The 16793-nt window shown below is 36.5% G+C and overlaps 2 protein-coding genes across 4 annotated transcripts; one reads left to right on the top strand and one right to left on the bottom strand.

Annotated features, from left to right (window-relative positions):
• The first annotated feature begins 419 nt into the window (after positions 1 to 419).
• Positions 420 to 8004, top strand: LOC107218371 (cardioactive peptide). Of its 2 annotated transcripts, XM_015656219.2 has the most exons (5): positions 420 to 617; positions 6818 to 6895; positions 7004 to 7076; positions 7265 to 7527; positions 7647 to 8004. In XM_015656219.2, the coding sequence occupies exons 1-4, from the start codon at positions 597 to 599 to the stop codon at positions 7522 to 7524; spliced, it is 432 nt and encodes a 143-aa protein (XP_015511705.1). In that variant the 5' UTR covers positions 420 to 596; the 3' UTR covers positions 7525 to 7527; positions 7647 to 8004. The 2 variants fall into 2 exon arrangements, with proteins under 2 accessions (XP_015511705.1, XP_015511704.1); XM_015656218.2 differs by having other exon boundaries at positions 7265 to 8004.
• On the bottom strand, positions 7521 to 16638 carry LOC107218367. Of its 2 annotated transcripts, none has more exons than XM_046737421.1 (5): positions 16178 to 16638; positions 14132 to 14266; positions 12173 to 12376; positions 10528 to 10778; positions 7521 to 9040 (listed from the first exon to the last, which is right to left on the bottom strand). In XM_046737421.1, exons 1-5 carry the CDS (start codon positions 16290 to 16292, stop codon positions 8768 to 8770), a joined length of 978 nt encoding a protein of 325 aa, XP_046593377.1. In that variant the 5' UTR covers positions 16293 to 16638; the 3' UTR covers positions 7521 to 8767. The 2 variants fall into 2 exon arrangements, with proteins under 2 accessions (XP_046593377.1, XP_046593378.1); XM_046737422.1 differs by lacking the exon at positions 16178 to 16638 and adding an exon at positions 15340 to 15841.
• Between the last annotated feature and the right edge of the window lie 155 nt (positions 16639 to 16793).

Genomic DNA, 16793 nt, shown 5'->3' with positions numbered 1-16793 from the left:
AGGATTCTGTTCTAGGATTCATTCCTTTAAAAAAGTCTAATTGTTAGAAAAATCATATTTCGTAGGTTGAAATAGATACCTACTCATCGAAACAGCGACTGAGAAAAATCTGAGTATAAAATTGAAAACTGAAGAAGCTGTTCACTTGTCGTTTCGAACAAGCGATTACCACACGGAGGGTTAATCTCTGTAGTCCGTAGTACGATGTCTACGATACCCAAAGTTTGCAGCAGAATTATATCGGGGGTTGGGGATCATTTTCCTTTTTATCAACATTGGATTAATTGTTTTCTAATTATTATGCTGCCTACTCACCCCGTTCAACTGTTTATCAGCGCGTGTCAGGCCTTTGCGCATGTCTTAAGCTTCGGAGGGTTGGTGGAAGGATCGGAACATGACGTATAAGCAACGACCGCGCTGTTTGACTCGCATAGAGGACCGCGCGCCGATACCTACAGTTCTGACCACGATCGAAAGAAGTGCCCTGTTACACGATTCGAACGTTTCAATTTATTCGAGTAACGAGTAAATCGAAAGTACTCCGAAAGCTACGAAGGATTTCGAAAGAATCCACCGCGGAAAGGTTACCTGTTCTCATGACCAACGGCGCCATGAAGGTAAGATTTTTTATCGAAACAATATGAAATTACTGTTCGACTCTGTCGTGTAGATTTTTGTCAACCTGGACGAAAAAATTTTAAGTCAAATCGTTGGATGATTTAATTGATGGCAGATGCAATTCAAATCGCAAGCTCCGCAATTCTCTATAGAACTAAGAAGCGTTCAGCTACTTGTTTTTGGAAATTCAAAAGTGAGAACAACCATTCCAAAAGTACATAAAAAATTTAACTAAAAATTTGTAGTAAGATTCTGGGCTTTCCGTATAACATCCGCACAGAGAACGCCTAATATCTTCTTTTTTTTCAAAATCCAAATCCAGAGTCAGAGAAATAAATTCAAAACCTAAATTTTGCTCAATTTCTTGTGATTTTTGTGCTGTTCCTCACGTTCCTCACCAACTATTCGCCACTCTTCCCAATTTTTTGCGACGTTTCCAGGATTTTAATTTGCAATTCCTGACATTCTCATTTGTTGATCATAGTCAATGTCGATACAATGTTATGATATGAAATACCTAACAATGATAGCGTTACGAAAAAAATGTGATGAATTTTTCAAAATTAGGCTTTTGAATAAAATGAGACAAAGTCGAGTGAAATCCAATGAATTTGCTAGATGGTGAGAGATTTTTAAACTGTTTGAAACGAAGCACCCATGTCTAAGCTTTTATTTTTAATTCCAGTAATTTCTGTTCTTGTATTTTTTAACTTACAAATTTAATGGCTTGATAAACACTCGTCGTCAGTTTTGACCATCTCGTAATAAAATTAATATGCAGCATCGATTTTTGGCCAGTCAAACTCCTTGCAGGAATAGACAAACATCTTGGACCAAAGTTACTGGGTTTCGCTTAAAAGTTTACGTTGAGCCAATGAAATTACTATAAATCGATACGCCCAAAGAATTATAAACCTACTCATACTTGTTTCGCGTGGAAATCGTACCTTGCTAATTCTGAGTATCTTTGAATATCCTACGCAGTCCATTGGCAATGCGTTTCGTCTGTTTATTCTACAATTACAATACAGTAAGCCGTTCGTTATCGGCCAATAATCTAATAACTCTCTCGTTAAAAATATTTCACCAATGACTCTTTGCATTTATAAGAAGATATATCGTAATTGAAAGAACCCAAATGTAAATATTTATACACTATATTCAAGACCAGGTAATTCCATTTCCCCAATCCATCTATCCAAGCTATTTAACTACTCCTTATTTACTTACAAAACAACGTTCATTCAATTATATTAAATAAATAATTTTCACGATGTATTTATCCAGAGTTCCACTTATTGTTAAATGAATAAATATGTTGTCCAGTCGAGCAGATTATTACTGAGCTATACTCAGGCAATTAGAACACTCTTTACTGTCAGTTAAATATTTGACCGAGATCTCGGACATTTACTAAACTGTATGAAATATTTCAGTCATGTGTATATGTCGAAAAATCCGTAGTGTTTCCATTATTCCTGTACGTTCTTATAAACATAGCTAGACTCTTCAGTCAGTCCTGATCGTCTAAATATTTTCATTAGCGGAGCACAGGTGAAATATTTAAATTCATATCCAACCACCCGAATAATTACACATATGTGTTTACAGTAAGAAAACGATAACGTGAGGCAGAATCGAATAATAATCCATGGTATAGAAGAGAGCAGGTAGTTTAGTATGCCGTTAGCAACGTACCGCAGTTGCAATGCATTTTGCATATTTTCCACGTCGGTGTGCGGCGACGTCTATCAGTTATGAGAATTGACATCACGCCGAGTATGAGTAGATTTTACACGTGCAAAATCTTGAACAAGAGGTGAAAGTTCTGGTACAGCTCTGGAATGGCGAATCTGATTACGTAGATAGATCAATCGTCATATTTTTTCCTGAACGTAATTCACCTTAATTTTTTTCCGTCTTTATTTTATGACAAACCTCGAAGCCTCGACGGCGTTCTAACTTGTTGCTGTTGTCCAACAGTTTCGTTATTTACTCGGGCAACGGCTTGGCTAATTGATGGTAGAGCGAATTTGTTATACAAGGGATAATTAATGGTGCATACATGTTTCTGCATGTGTAATACGTATATCTAATTAGGTTTTACAAGGTATTTGAGGATTTTATTACGCGCCATTACTGGAGGAAAATCATAAACGTGTTGTTGAAATACCAACCATGTTTCACGAAGTCAGGGGTAAAAGTAGAGTCGCCACTCGTATCATGCCAATAAGACTCGCGTATCGCACAGTCAACTTGTAGTTAGTAGTGATGATCAGTCGAGCAGAGAAAAATTTCATTTGTTATTGATACCAGAAAATTATAGTAAAATGTATACAATTACAATAACGATTTGAACATTGTTGGAATTACAAGAAAATTTCATACTAGTAATCGTTTAGTCTGATTTTAGTTGTTGATACTACACTTTTTGCGCCAAAGACAAATTATCATAATCGTTGCAAGAAACCATGCTACTAATGAACATAATAGAAAAAATAGTAAGAAAAAACTAATTTTCATATTGTACCTAGAACTATATTTTTCATTTATGGTAAGAAATAAAAACAGTCGAGTAGCGTATAATACCACGAATAGAAATTTCTCTCGGTGAAACAAACAGACTGTCTTCCCATGAAAAGATCTTTGACAAAGTTTTCTCGACGAAAATTTTCTCTATCGCAACAATTCAAGCTTGATTTAGAAATGCAAAGAAATACTAATGATTAGAATCAGTTTACCGATAAGCTCTGACCAAATATAGGGTAACCGAGTTAACCGGTAAATTCGCTAATTACTCTGTATAGACAATCAAAAGTTTCAGTGATTATCGGAGATGTTGAAATTGTCATTGTTTCACTGGTTTTAATTTTTTCCAATCAGAAAAGTTACGTCTCTCAGGTAGCACTTGTACAACACGACTGAATCTGTATTTCTACCCATTTGTCAAAATTGACTTGCACGTACAGTAATATTCGTTGATGCCTTAACCTTCCGGCTAACTTGTTTGCGGTTCGGGAGAAAATGCGAGTTCGATTCTACACGAATTTTGTGACAATGACTGGCGATGCGGCCGACGTGAGAAATTGCGAGTCATTGTCACACAATTCGTGTTGACTCGAATTTGCATTTTGTTTCGGAGCGAAAACAAGTTAGCCGGAATCTTAAGGCATTAATGAATATTATCGTACAAACCGGCTTTCGTTGAATTTGACTCCTTAAATTTTTTTCACACAGTTTATGGTTACACGATAAATTTGCCCTTATCATAAATTCGTACTTAAACTTGAACGTACGTTCCTGGATTAGTGAGAGCATCGAACCATCATCGAGTAGAGTAAAGGTGTGAGTAAATTAACACTGCCATATATCTATGGAACGTTTCCATAAACTTCCTTGTGTTTTAATCTGTTTCCAGTGTGGATTAACTGGTGAATCCGGCCCAAGTGATTTAAAAATTGATGTGAAAAAATCTTTTAGATTTATTCCGTATGACATGACTTCGCAACGGAGCTCCTCTCACACGGAAATGCATAACACATGTGGTGTCGCGTTTGAATGTATTTCGCCCAATTCTTTGAAGCTTGGAACGTATAGGATGATGTCGTACATCCATGCGGGCCTATCTCGACTGCCTGACAGATCGGTTCAGCAGACTTGATCGGATTTCGTAGCAATATCGCAGGGCAGATTTTCGGATTGCATTATAAACGAGACTTGACACTTTCACCGTGTTCTCACGCTTCGTGGCACACGGTACTGTTAAAGTATACATATTGTATAACCCGGCACGCGTTGGCGTGTAAATTTTTCACTTTGTTTTCTGAGGTTGACGAAAAGCCTGAATCTGTTCATTTCCAAAAACCGTTTCGTTGGTATCGATACGTGTATGTATATTTAGGGTGGCCCCCAATACGGTCATCGTCAAATTTAATTGCTTCCACTCATTGTCGGATATAAATTTTAAAAAGTACATAAAAAATCTCGAGCTCCTGCCTCGAACATAAATTCTACCGCAAAACCTTCGAATCTTCTCATTTGAATAACGTGGAATTTTTGCCACTGTATGGTTAATTTTATTTTCTGTACGATGTATTGGTTGGATAATCTGAACACTGGCCAATTTCTTAGGCATAGTCGTAAGTCGATCGATGAAAAATTTGGATCTCAGAAAAAAATAATTGACCGCAAAGTTCCAAAAACCCTGTGGTATTCAAATTAAAAAAAAATCTGAAGCCTTGCGGCAGAATTCGTCGATATTTTTTTACTCACTTATTTGTGGATTTTTCGCCTGTGGGAGTAAGACCGTTCGATAATGACCGCAATAAAGATCACTCATTTTCTAATGTCTTATCTCCATTTCTAACCCTAACAGTTCTTCCTTTCAAAGGAATAACGAAAATCCTGCACATATATATTTTGGACATGATTTATTCTAGAAATTTCTATAAATATTGTCATTATACTTTGTTGGACAACAATTTCTATGCACACCCACGGAGTCACTGTAATGCTATCGTCGGGTGACAAGTCATTGTGATGTTTCTGTCGCTTTTTTTTTTGAGTTTTTATTCATGTGTGTGAAAGTATGGTAGGTACTGGGAAAAAGGTTTTTGTTTTTCTAAAATACCACCTGGTCAAATTTGTTGAATTTCTTTCTCAATCATGTTATTGTAAACATTATTGTACAAATAACATGGTTTATCAAATTCCACGTTGAAGAATTCCCCCACGTTACCTTGCACGTTGAGTCAACTTTGAGTCAAACAATCGATCTTCTTTTGAATTTGAAAAGCAAAATCTAAGCTCAATTTCACGATACACCAAACGAAATAACCATTTCAGTAATCCATAACCATATTCCATTCGTCGAAGCTGTATTTATACAAGCCTTATTATTCTATCGAACTTATTTATGAATCAATATCTACGTACGCCCAAGAATATATAGGTAAAGATATTATAGGACGGTGATGACACATTAAAAAATATGCATGCCTCGAAGCGACCAACCGAGTATTTCATCTTTTGTTTCGTGCATCAATAAAATGGGACGAAAAAAACCTCGCATATGTGAAACAATGTACACAAAGTCGTTCATCTTTGTATGAAAATTTTTATGAATATTTTACGAAATTATAGCTCGAAGATATGGCCATGTTGATCCGGTATCATTCTTTATATCCAATCGAATGGTGAAATTGAATAACAAATCGGCTGGCAAATACGGTTTTACATTATTCATTGAACACATAATAAATGTATCGAAAAATTTTACTTTGCCCCATCGTACAATGCCGTCCACGTTCCAGCGATTCTGCTATTTACCTTGCTAAAATGATCTCTGCCACTTTTGCGCATTATAGATTTCAATACACGATATTGTATTATTAACGTTACTTGTATTAATAATATACATATATAATTGTAATATCGAGGACGAAAACGGTAATCTTTTGTATCTGACATTTTAACAAGGTGTCGTCTGTCGAACGAGCTGCCACAGAATATTATAAAACACGGTATTGACAACCTTTTATAAAAGGCAATTACAATTTTCTATCGATATAAAATACGCAGGCGAACGTACCCTGATGAAATCCATCTAATCGAGTGTCAAGTAAACACCGATTACACCCCTGAATATTACAACAACGAGATCAAAGTTTCCTTTCGACCTTCGCGCAGATTTAATTATTGCCTTAAACTCTTCCGTTCGTTATATCGCCCGCAAAATCGATCTCGAATAAAGGTTCAAAAATTTTCCCAACAATTTATTGCAACAATACGATAATTTTCGTTAAGCAACTCCAACTGACATACGGATAAACGTACAGAATCAACATCAGATTATAATATTACATTCGCTCGTAATTGTACGGCATATGTTGTTCCGTAACTATGTATAATTATCAATTATATTCGTTACGCAATTCGAGATTAAGCCTAATTATTCGCTTTAACGGCTAATCGTAGTTACCAATTAACACGCGTTGTTTATTCCACATGGCGTAACAGAACACAGAGATGATGCGTAACTGTTGTTGAGTGCGGACATAATTTGGTCCAGGTATAATTAACATCGATGAGAAACGTTATCGTGCAGTTTTGAACCCAGGCAGTTGTTTCTGCTTTCTTTATGCTCCATGCAATATTGAACATTGTCGGCATGGTGTTATTACTACTTTTTTAATTACAGGTCTCAGGATTCGTCTCTTGTGCCATTGTGATTATTGTTTTCATTGCCGTCGTAAATTCAGCCGTGCCACAGGACAGGGTACGTAAGATGTAGAATAGGAGAAGCGAAAACAAGTTTGCATAAACTGCGCGTGAATGAATAAAATATTGAAACTCACGACCACCTTTTACCGTTCCGCGAATACAGATAGACTCGCAGATTTTGGATCCATTCGTGGTGGACGCTAAGGCAAAGAGACCGTTCTGCAATGCTTTTACCGGTAAGTTTCACCAATCGAATGTAATCTGTAAACGAGTCTTCAACATTATATCGTGTTACTTGGTACGCTGGAAATTAGCATTTTTCGAAAATTTCAATTTTCTTCCAATGAAAGTTGGAGTTTCGTAACGTATCTGGAATTTCCGAATCCCTTACCATTCCGTATTTGAATTAATTTTTTTTTTAAAGGTTGTGGCCGAAAGCGAAGCTCTCCCAGTGCCATCCAAAACTTGAATCCCCTAGGTGGGGAAGGTATGAAACTCGTTCGACTTCCGCTTCCGTTGTACCGCGCTCTGCTGCATGCCGCCTCATCCCAGGAAATGAATAACCAAATAATTGACCGCCAGGATCAAGCCGCCGGAGACTTTAACAGGCTTCAAGAAATTCCCGTTCAAGAATTTGATATTCCCGCGCAAAAAAACCAACTACGTGATCAATACGAGAGTTAATTCGTTAGTTTAAAATATATTAATACATGTCATGATACATATGTGCCAACTATAATGACTAGATTAACGAATACTTAATTGATATCGGAGCTATCTCACTTTAACTTGTTTTGTTTATGCAGGCTGGAAAATCGATTGTCTTATTATTTGATGCTGGATCCCGTCAACGATGTTAAATCAGATTATTTTATTCGGTATATTCTAGAGGCAAATTCATCTGTGGTTATCGCTCTGTCTAAGTATCTGGATATATAAACTGTACGTTGTTAAATTTCAATCTGGCATTTGTTCACTCTATTCAACATAAATGACGATTAAACAATAGGAACACCAATTTTGTTAATTTCGAAAACGGAACTCAGATTATTATGCTACATGAATTACCTGTACGATTACTACACCTCTATAATAACACTGCGATAACCTATATATGCCGATATTTAAATGTAATGTCTAATAAAATATCATGATTTCCTGTAACATGCGCAAGTGCGTTGATCGATTCACAGAAAATATATTATATCCTCTTGCACCTTCCCATCCGCGCGGTTCGCGTATGGTGTGTAAAATTCATGAACCGAAAATAATTCACCCACGAATATAGTTCAAATCCGTCCAAAAGTTAGTTTCATTGAGTAAAACTAAAAATTCACGGAATTGCTTCAACTTTCATTACAGAATATTCCGTTTCATTAGTTAAAGGCTTTAAAATATAGGTTACAGAATCCTATTTTCTGTGATTTCTACATTAAAACAAAAACTCAGGATCTTTCATTATTGCTTTATAAAGAAAAAAAAAAATGATATATATTTGCATAATTTCAGATTGGATGAGTATATTACACGTGAAATAATCTTATTTCTTACGATTGGAAAAAGTTCTTTTATCAATGACGTGTGGCCAGGAATGTTTGACGTACATTATCGTACATCTAGTAAGAAAAAATGTCAAGGTCTCCTTTGTGGAAAACGTGTGTCAGTATCAGGATTTACGAATGGACAAATCAGCAAGGTAATTTACGGGTATGCATTAATTGAACGGCGATTAAGTCGTTATTCGTGTAACATTGGTGTAACGAGGGCATAAAATCTTTATCTGCGTGAGCGAATCTTCGGAAAGAATAACCTTATTTTAGATAAGGTCTAATTTGACAGCTTCTGAATTTTTACACAGCATACACGTGGAAAAATTAATACTCGTCGCAATATGGCGTTAACGAATCACGAAACGACTGCAAACTAGTTACAAATAAACTGTGAGCTTAATTAACAAGCTACCCTGCCAAAGGTATTTCCGGTTACCGTTGTCTGAGCTGGAAAAATAATCGGACCTCCGGTTGACACTGTCTAGAATAATATTCGCGGGGATCTTTATATTGACTAGAGCTATGTTATCATCGTTCCCCAGGGTGGTAATCGGTCTCTTCCATAAGCCTGCATAATGTCTGTAGTCCAGAGGATCGAATGTCGCTCCGCTCAAATCGTGGCGATATCCTTCCTCTGAGTGATCAAGGATCTAAAAACGAGAGAAAAATAAGCAGCAAAATTCGATCTCATCTCAGGAGACACGTCGTTGAGACTTGAAACTTTTTCGACTGAGGTGAAATTTTAAATATCGATAATGTTTCACGAAATAAATATTGAATTTTGCCGGTTTTGATGGAATATTGGACAACACGTTTATGGTATATTGGTATATACACAATTGCACAGAGTTTCCTCAAATTTTTTCAAACGAAGGCAACGCTACCAGATTTATTTACTAAGTAGTGAGGAAATACTTGATTTCGGATGATTGGAAACGGCTTGTAACGTCACTTGATAACTTCTTCTCATACGACACGGAGATTCGTGACGTGAATATAACAGCTTAGATAACAGATTATAGATCTAAACGCCGGGTCAGCTATTCGGCGTGAACCCCTTTCTTTTCTTCACTTGATCCAACAGTCCCTCTTTTCGTTATCTGGTTATGAAATAAGTCTACAAAAGAGAATGAATTAAAATCTTGAAAGCTTGCCCATTCAATTTTCTTTGAAGGAATAAGTAGTGCTCGACTACAGTTCTCTTTTTCCGTCGGATTCTTTGAGTAGAGATGTTATATCTTCGTCAGTTATCTTGAGGGAGTATAAAAATCACCGGCAAGAAAGAAATGCCATATTTTCAGAACATCTTATGCTTGTAAATTTTTAAATTAACTCCGAATAGCTGCTATTAATACGGGAAGGTTCGTAAATGACTTACAAGTATTTGTTTATAGTTCAAGCTTTAACATTTGAACAATAGCCCGTGATTAATTAATAGCAGTCATTTTCCTCAAAGCAAAGATAAAACGAAAAAAAGCCGGCATCATTTTTTACACGATTAACTTTGGAACCGTAATTAATTGCAAATTGCAATTTTTCATCAAATTTGCAGATGTATAATACTTGTTACTCTGATACGTAATATTCTCAGGAATTATAACGATTCATGTCTAAACTAGACTTCGTAATTAGCTAGAAATTAAATACGTGCTAAAATTCATTAAAATTATCACTGTCGACGATAACTACGAGTGTGTTGAATCAAAAAATACCTGACTTCGTCGTTTCTCATCAGAAACAATGTAACAACGATGCAAAAACTGCAGTCTCGTGGATAATTCTGTTACCATTCTGTTGAAAGCGTGATAACTCGTACACTAAACAGACCTCGATGTTTCAAATTTCGAAACTTGAAACGAGGACGAAGCTAGCGTCTTCAACCGCATAATCGCAGGTTATTCGCGAGCTTTCATATATCGGTACAAAATCAGATGTTCAAAATTGAACTAAAAAAAAATGAAGCGCTAAAATACGATCACCGCCTCGTATGCTTTTTTGGACCTAGCCGGACGATGAAATAAAACAAAACGCTCTCGTCCAACTCATCCGCTGTTTTCGTTCCTAATTGCGAGCTTTCACGCGCTTTCCGAGAAAATTTAGCGGAAAATAATGGGTGTCGAGTAGGTGTGCGACTCACCTCGACGCGATACTTGAGAGCAAATGGCCAGGTGAGGCTCGCGTCGTACTCGCCTCGAGTAAGTCCTGCACCAACGCTCACGAATACCTTGTCCCCCTGGACGTCCCTCGGGATTACTTTCAGGTACATCGCGTATCCCCTGGGACCGACTTGAACGTTGGGGCTGCGGAGGTACCCTCGAGAACCCCACTGCGACATCTTATCGTCGAAGTGCTCGACCCGCAGGAAGTGGGTGAACGCCCGGATCGTAGCTGCGGTAGATTGTGCGGAAAAAAGAACATTTTTTTTTTTTTTACCTAACTCGCTACTTTTTTTTTTCCTCTTTACTCGCGCTTGTTTCACCCTTTTATTCTACCGCAGACAGCGCGCACACTGAGAAAAATTTCATTTGTCACAGTAACTAGGAAAAATTCAGTGAAACGGGTATCGTTAAAAAACTGTTTGAATATTGTTGGAATTACGAAAAACGAGGCACGCGTAAACATTTTGCGCTATCGTCGATCTTTTTTTGGTAATTGCAACTCAAAATCAGTTTTTGCGGGTTACTCGACTTTTTTAGTTAAATAAGGCTTTAGCGTCAATTTATTGTTGGTAAAGCGTTAAATTTTCGCAACAGTTGCAAGAAAATATAGCAACAGTGATCGTAATGAAAAAGAACAGTAACGGATACTCGACTTTCTGGTAACGGATACAAAACTAATTTTTATTTTGTACCGAGAACTATATTTTTCGATTGTGGTAAAAAATGAAAATAATTAAGGACTGAGCGGTAACCGGAACTAAAAATTTCTCTCAGTGCAGCGAGGATTTCTAACCGTGCGAGATTCGCTCGTTTCTCTGCCATTGCACTAGAATTATTTAGTCTGAAATTTTGAAATCTGCAGGATTTCAACGACTGTTAAACAGTCTGATCGAACTTATATGGTTGTCGTATACTTTGAGCGGATATTTTAGGGGATGTTTTGCTGTCTAGGCTTCGGGTTGAAATTACGGGACCATCAGAGAAGTTCCCAAAAACTTGGGACCATTATTTTTTCTTTGTCTACGTATTCGTTGAAGAATTGTTTTAAATAATTTTAATAAAATAAAACAGGTTGTGTTCTTTGACAGAATTAAGTACGTAATTTTAGTAATTTTTAAAGTAATTTCTGGGGAAAATTGGCGGAAAATCTTAAATGTTGCGTTCTCTATATAATTTTATTCGCACTCGGAGGACGGTTATTGAAAAAACAAATAAAAATAATGATACTAAAAGTGAAAAATTTGGATATATGTAGAAAAACATGGTAAACCAAATCTGAGAAAGGAACATCACAGCTTAGAAATCTACCGACGCACGGATTTCGCATGATTCAGGAATCATTAAATTTTTGCAAGGATATGAAGAATTGGCGTAACAAATTGTAATAACCCCTTGAAATCAAACGTACCATTTCAAAGGTATGTTATATAATATCAATCATGGTGCGGCAAGAGCAGATTGATAACCGGTGAAATACAGAACCCGTGGGTGATGAAGGTAGAAAATGAATCATTCATTGCGTAATGATGAAATATGAATAAATTGAATACTCTAGGTGTGAGGTAAGTTTTAGATGATCAGGAAATCAGCCCAAATAACATGACCTATGCATTCATTGAATACCTTGCGCTGTGGAAATATCACTAATGGTGTTGTTCATCCTATCGACCTCTGCTTGTCTGGGATCGACATCCAAGCGACCTGCATCACCAAGGGACCGAAGCCTGGATGACGAAGATCTAAGCAGGATATTCAGCTTCTGATTTATCTCATCGATTCCAATTTGGAACAAATTTTCCAGGCTTTGTAGTCGCTGGTCTACCGCTTCTGTAAATCAGATAAATAATATTATATACCACCCACAGTCCCGTCAGCGCTAAGGATTATTGATCAATTTTTTTAGGATCGAGGATTTCGGTTTTTCTGACAGTCTACTACTTATCAATTTTTGCGAAAGCTCTCATTGACAGCATTTGGATCTGCCAAATGTAGATAAAATCTTGATGAGAAATTACTATGAATAATTTAAAGGTGATATAAAACTTATTGAACTTGGCTATTTTTAATTTAGAATAATCCCTACTCTCGTCAATTTTCCGAAATTTGAAATTCTTTCAAAACAAACATTTTTCCACGTTTTGGTCGAATAAAAGGTATCGTAAGTGTCTCGACACTTGAAGAAGATCGTTCAACATCACGACTCTCGTGCCACAATATTCGGAATGAAATGCAGCATTTTTCAGATTTTACAACTGGCGTGTTTGCACGACTTTTGAAAGTTATTGCTGGTAGAGGATTTTTCAAAAAAATGTAGGAAGAACCAGTATACACTTTTTTGAGGTACCTACGCCCACAGAAAATTTCGGGGAGAAATATCAGGATCCGGTTGAGTTGACACGGAAGGACCGAGGTATGTGTATATTTTAAAGAAAGGCAAAATTTTCTAGAAAATCGTAACAACAACACGGTTGGAAACTGCATTTTAATTGCTGTTCAACGTCAACGTCTCCGCCTCGTTGGTCACTTCGTGTTCATTAGAGATTTTCCCTATTCCGATACATTGTCATATCGGAAAACTAAACACAAATATAGGTTTTCATAAGTGGGATAAAATGCATCGGCGTGTGTATTCTCGTTATAAATCGCTCTCTCAATGAAATTCCGAAAGACGTCACAGGCATATTAACTATAGTGCCAAGCCTTTCCTCAGACATTACCAAAACATTTTCTTTTCCACGCACTATAAAATCAGTTAAACTTTTTGCTATTATGTAATTAATGATTGACTGTAAGACGTTGACTACAATGAAGTCAGAACAAAGCCAGTGAGTCTGCTGTCCATTTATAACCTATTCTCGCCACAATACGGAGATGCGTTTGGAGCTGTCAAAATCAGGCCCTGTTACAGGTAGATGAGCATTCAATATAGCGCGAATATCCGCGAGATGTTCTTGGTTATGACGGTATAATTTCATTAACTTTAAACCCAGTTTAAAATAGTATTTGAGGGTCACCTTCAACAAGAAGTTACAAACTAATAATCAGTGTAGACCGATTAAGCTGCGACGATTGATTGTTCAATACGGTATCTTATCTTACGGTATTGTAAGGTCAGTTAAATACAACGTGTTTAGGAATTCATTCACGGTATATATTCTGGTATTTATTTCAGGATAATTCATTGCAAACTTGTCGATTTTTTTTTCTCTTTGTACGATTTCAAATGCACTGAGAGATTTGGCTGCAGAGATAGTGAATTTGAACTTTTTCACAGTGAAATTAAACAATACATTTCTACGTTTCTTCCGTTGTTATAACATTTCTCAGTTGAATTTGACGGATTCAGAAAAAAGTAGGAAATTGTCGAACCTGTACAGAGTCTGATTCGGCTCTTAATTTGGAAATTATCGACTTTTGCTGGGGGATTCTACTTTCACTATCCAAGAAACTTGAATAAGCCATAACTTCTGTAAAAGTCAAATCATGGTTCGTTCGGTCCAATTTCATGTCGCAAAGTACGAAAATGTCCGAATTTCTCAGCGAATCGGGCATCTGAAATGGTCACATATAATTCTTACAAACCTGCTATACACGCGCCTGTAAGAACTCTGGTGACCGTTGCCTGCGCACTGGCAACTAACTCTTCAGTAGTGATTTGGCAGGTAGCATGTTGCGTTTCCGAAACATTTCCGCTGCCATTGACCGCTTGTGATCCAGCTGAGTGCACGAGTAATCATAAAATATAAGATAAGTAATCGTTACATTCTTGAACTACACAATTAGTCACAGGCTACAAGTCATAAACCACGGCTAAAATCCGCTTATACGAATCTCCCTGTGGACTAGCTTTATTTCTTTTGCGATGTGTTTACGTTGTTTTTTAACGGATATAAAAAGTTTGCACAGAGAGAAATTTTTAGTTCCGGTTACCGCTCAGTCCTTAACTATTTTCACTTTTTACCGCAATCGAAAAATATAGTTCTAGATACGATATGAAAATTGGTTTTGTAGCTGTTACCAGAAAGTCTAGTATCTCTTAGGTACTATTATCTCTCATTATGATCACTGTTACTATATATTCTTGTAATTGTTGCGAAAATTTAATGCTTGTGCAACAATAAATTGACGTTAAGTCCTTGTTTAACTAAAAAAGTACAGTAAACCTCAGAAACTGATTTTGCGTTGTAATTAGCAAAAAAGGATCGACGTTAGCGCAAAATGGTTACGCGTACTTCGTTTTTCGTAATTCCAACAATATTCAAACAGTTTTTTTAACGATACCTGTTTTACTCCATTTTTCTAGTTACTACAACAAATGAAATTTTTTTCAGTGTGTAAATATATTAACAATGGATATCTTGCACTGACGAACGAAGAACAGGGCAAAATTGAATCCTTTAAGGTACCACCGGAGTACGTGAAACGATACTTGTTTTCATAAAGCGAAACGTCAGTTTACGATTTAACAATTTCACTGGTTAACAGTGGTTAGTAAGATTTCATGTCAATGAATCTAGAGTAAACGTAGTTTTTCAAAATTTGCTCCAGTTATTTATTTTATCGACATTTTCATATATCACTCAAAAAATCAATATTTAGACGAAAAATTGGATTTTTTTTTTTTAATATCAAAAGTTGAGGGAAAAAATACTACAGAGCTTAGCAAAATGAAGATAATTTTTTATTTCCTGATTCTTTTCGTGAAATCAGAGCAACAAAAAAATTCATTTTCATTACGAGTTGTGAAAATTGAAACACAACTAATCGTGATTAAAAAATACGCTACTCACAATGATCTGGTGACTGAACTGTGATATTCTCTCCGAAACAGAAGCAATTATCATCAATATTACAGAGAGAAACAAGTAATATTATAAAACATCGCGGAGCTCGCATTTTTAGTACAGCACGTTGTTAAACTTTTCGGAGAGTGTTAAGCCTCGGGTAGCCACGCTTAACGGGAGATTGACTGTATTTTCGGTGGGACTATTTCGGGCACTTGAAGAGATTGGTTGATCAAATTTTATTCGAATTCTTGTACTAAATTAGAGTTCGTTTCTTAACTGTTTTAAAGTTTTTTAGTAATTTACCAATGTAACACTGGACGGCACGGCGACGGGTTATTTGGATTTATATACATATATCGGCGTCGGGACTCTGCTGCTACATTTTATAGAATAACATAATTCTGTATTGTGCTCGGTGGGAAGGAGTGGGGTTCATAATTTTTCACAGGCTGGAAATAAGATGACTACGTACGGTCTTATAGATTTTCTGGATAGTCAATTCTTTAATTTATAATGATAATTCTTGTAAGTAATTAATTCTACCCTTCGATTTCATATCTAATTGCGCGACAGACTCGGAAATACCATGAATCGTCTGGCGTCGTATAACATATAGAATAAGTGGAACGATCATAATAATTAAACGTTCAAGATGATACTAAACCTAATTAATTGGCAGGGTATCTCTATTCCCTAAATCTAATTAATTACTCGATTCACTTTCTCCATCATGGATTCATAACGCATAGCATTAGCGTACACAGTGTTACGTGACATATACCTTTTTATTCCGATTCATAAAAATATACTGCTCGAGAAAAGAATAAGGTTAATAACCAACCTTTACACAACAAACTGATCTGGAAGTAAAAAACTGCTTTATTTGAAGAAAAATTAACAACGCGGTCGCGCTCCTTACTGCAGATCCGCTGCAATTTCTTTTCCAACAATAACATCGATTTTTCATTTAAATATTTCCGCTCCTCTTTTGTTTGTGGCTACGTTCAGCGTTCCAAAATAAGAATCCAGCCCATGGGTAAAGGCATAGTCATAGTAGCAGTATTACTGAGCCGGAGAAAATATTGTCCCAGGGCTGAACGTCTTCATATATTTTCAATCAAATCCTGTACGCCGTATCCGATGTGTAACGGTTTGAACTGATTCAAAAAACATGAGTTCAAAGAACTTGAGAATCCTTCTGATTTGGCGTAGAATTGCCAACTCATATCGTGTCTTTTCTTTATTCAAAATACCACGTTTAATTGATCGGAAACAGTACCGCATCCGTTACGTTGACTGAACGCACCCATCTGTTACCGGTCTACTAATTACCTTTTTTTCTCAATAACGCTTTTAAAAAACTATGCTCAGAGTCAACGCCGCAGAAATTTTAAAGCTAAAATAGGCACGTGCTATACTGGCGCTCTCTGTATATTTCTACAGCAACTGCACCTGCG

The sequence above is a fragment of the Neodiprion lecontei genome, chromosome 4, assembly GCF_021901455.1.
Source record: "Neodiprion lecontei isolate iyNeoLeco1 chromosome 4, iyNeoLeco1.1, whole genome shotgun sequence".
In the NCBI taxonomy this organism is placed as follows: domain Eukaryota; kingdom Metazoa; phylum Arthropoda; class Insecta; order Hymenoptera; family Diprionidae; genus Neodiprion; species Neodiprion lecontei.
This window is presented reverse-complemented; position numbering and strand designations above follow the sequence as displayed.

What these genes read in the sequence shown, in the direction of transcription:
- LOC107218371 (XM_015656219.2), top strand. Translation starts at nt 597, where the DNA reads ATGACCAACGGCGCCATGAAG. An exon ending in CAGCCGTGCCACAGGACAGG is followed by an intron (nt 6,896 to 7,003) that starts GTACGTAAGATG and finishes CCGCGAATACAG; the next exon opens with ATAGACTCGCAGATTTTGGA. An exon ending in GTTCTGCAATGCTTTTACCG is followed by an intron (nt 7,077 to 7,264) that starts GTAAGTTTCACC and finishes TTTTTTTTAAAG; the next exon opens with GTTGTGGCCGAAAGCGAAGC.
- LOC107218367 (XM_046737421.1), bottom strand. Translation starts at nt 16,292, where the DNA reads ATGTTATTGTTGGAAAAGAAATTGCAGCGGATCTGCAGTAAGGAGCGC. An exon ending in GATCAGTTTGTTGTGTAAAG is followed by an intron (nt 14,267 to 16,177) that starts GTTGGTTATTAA and finishes TCGTGCACTCAG; the next exon opens with CTGGATCACAAGCGGTCAAT. An exon ending in TGATATTTCCACAGCGCAAG is followed by an intron (nt 10,779 to 12,172) that starts GTATTCAATGAA and finishes AATCTACCGCAG; the next exon opens with CTACGATCCGGGCGTTCACC.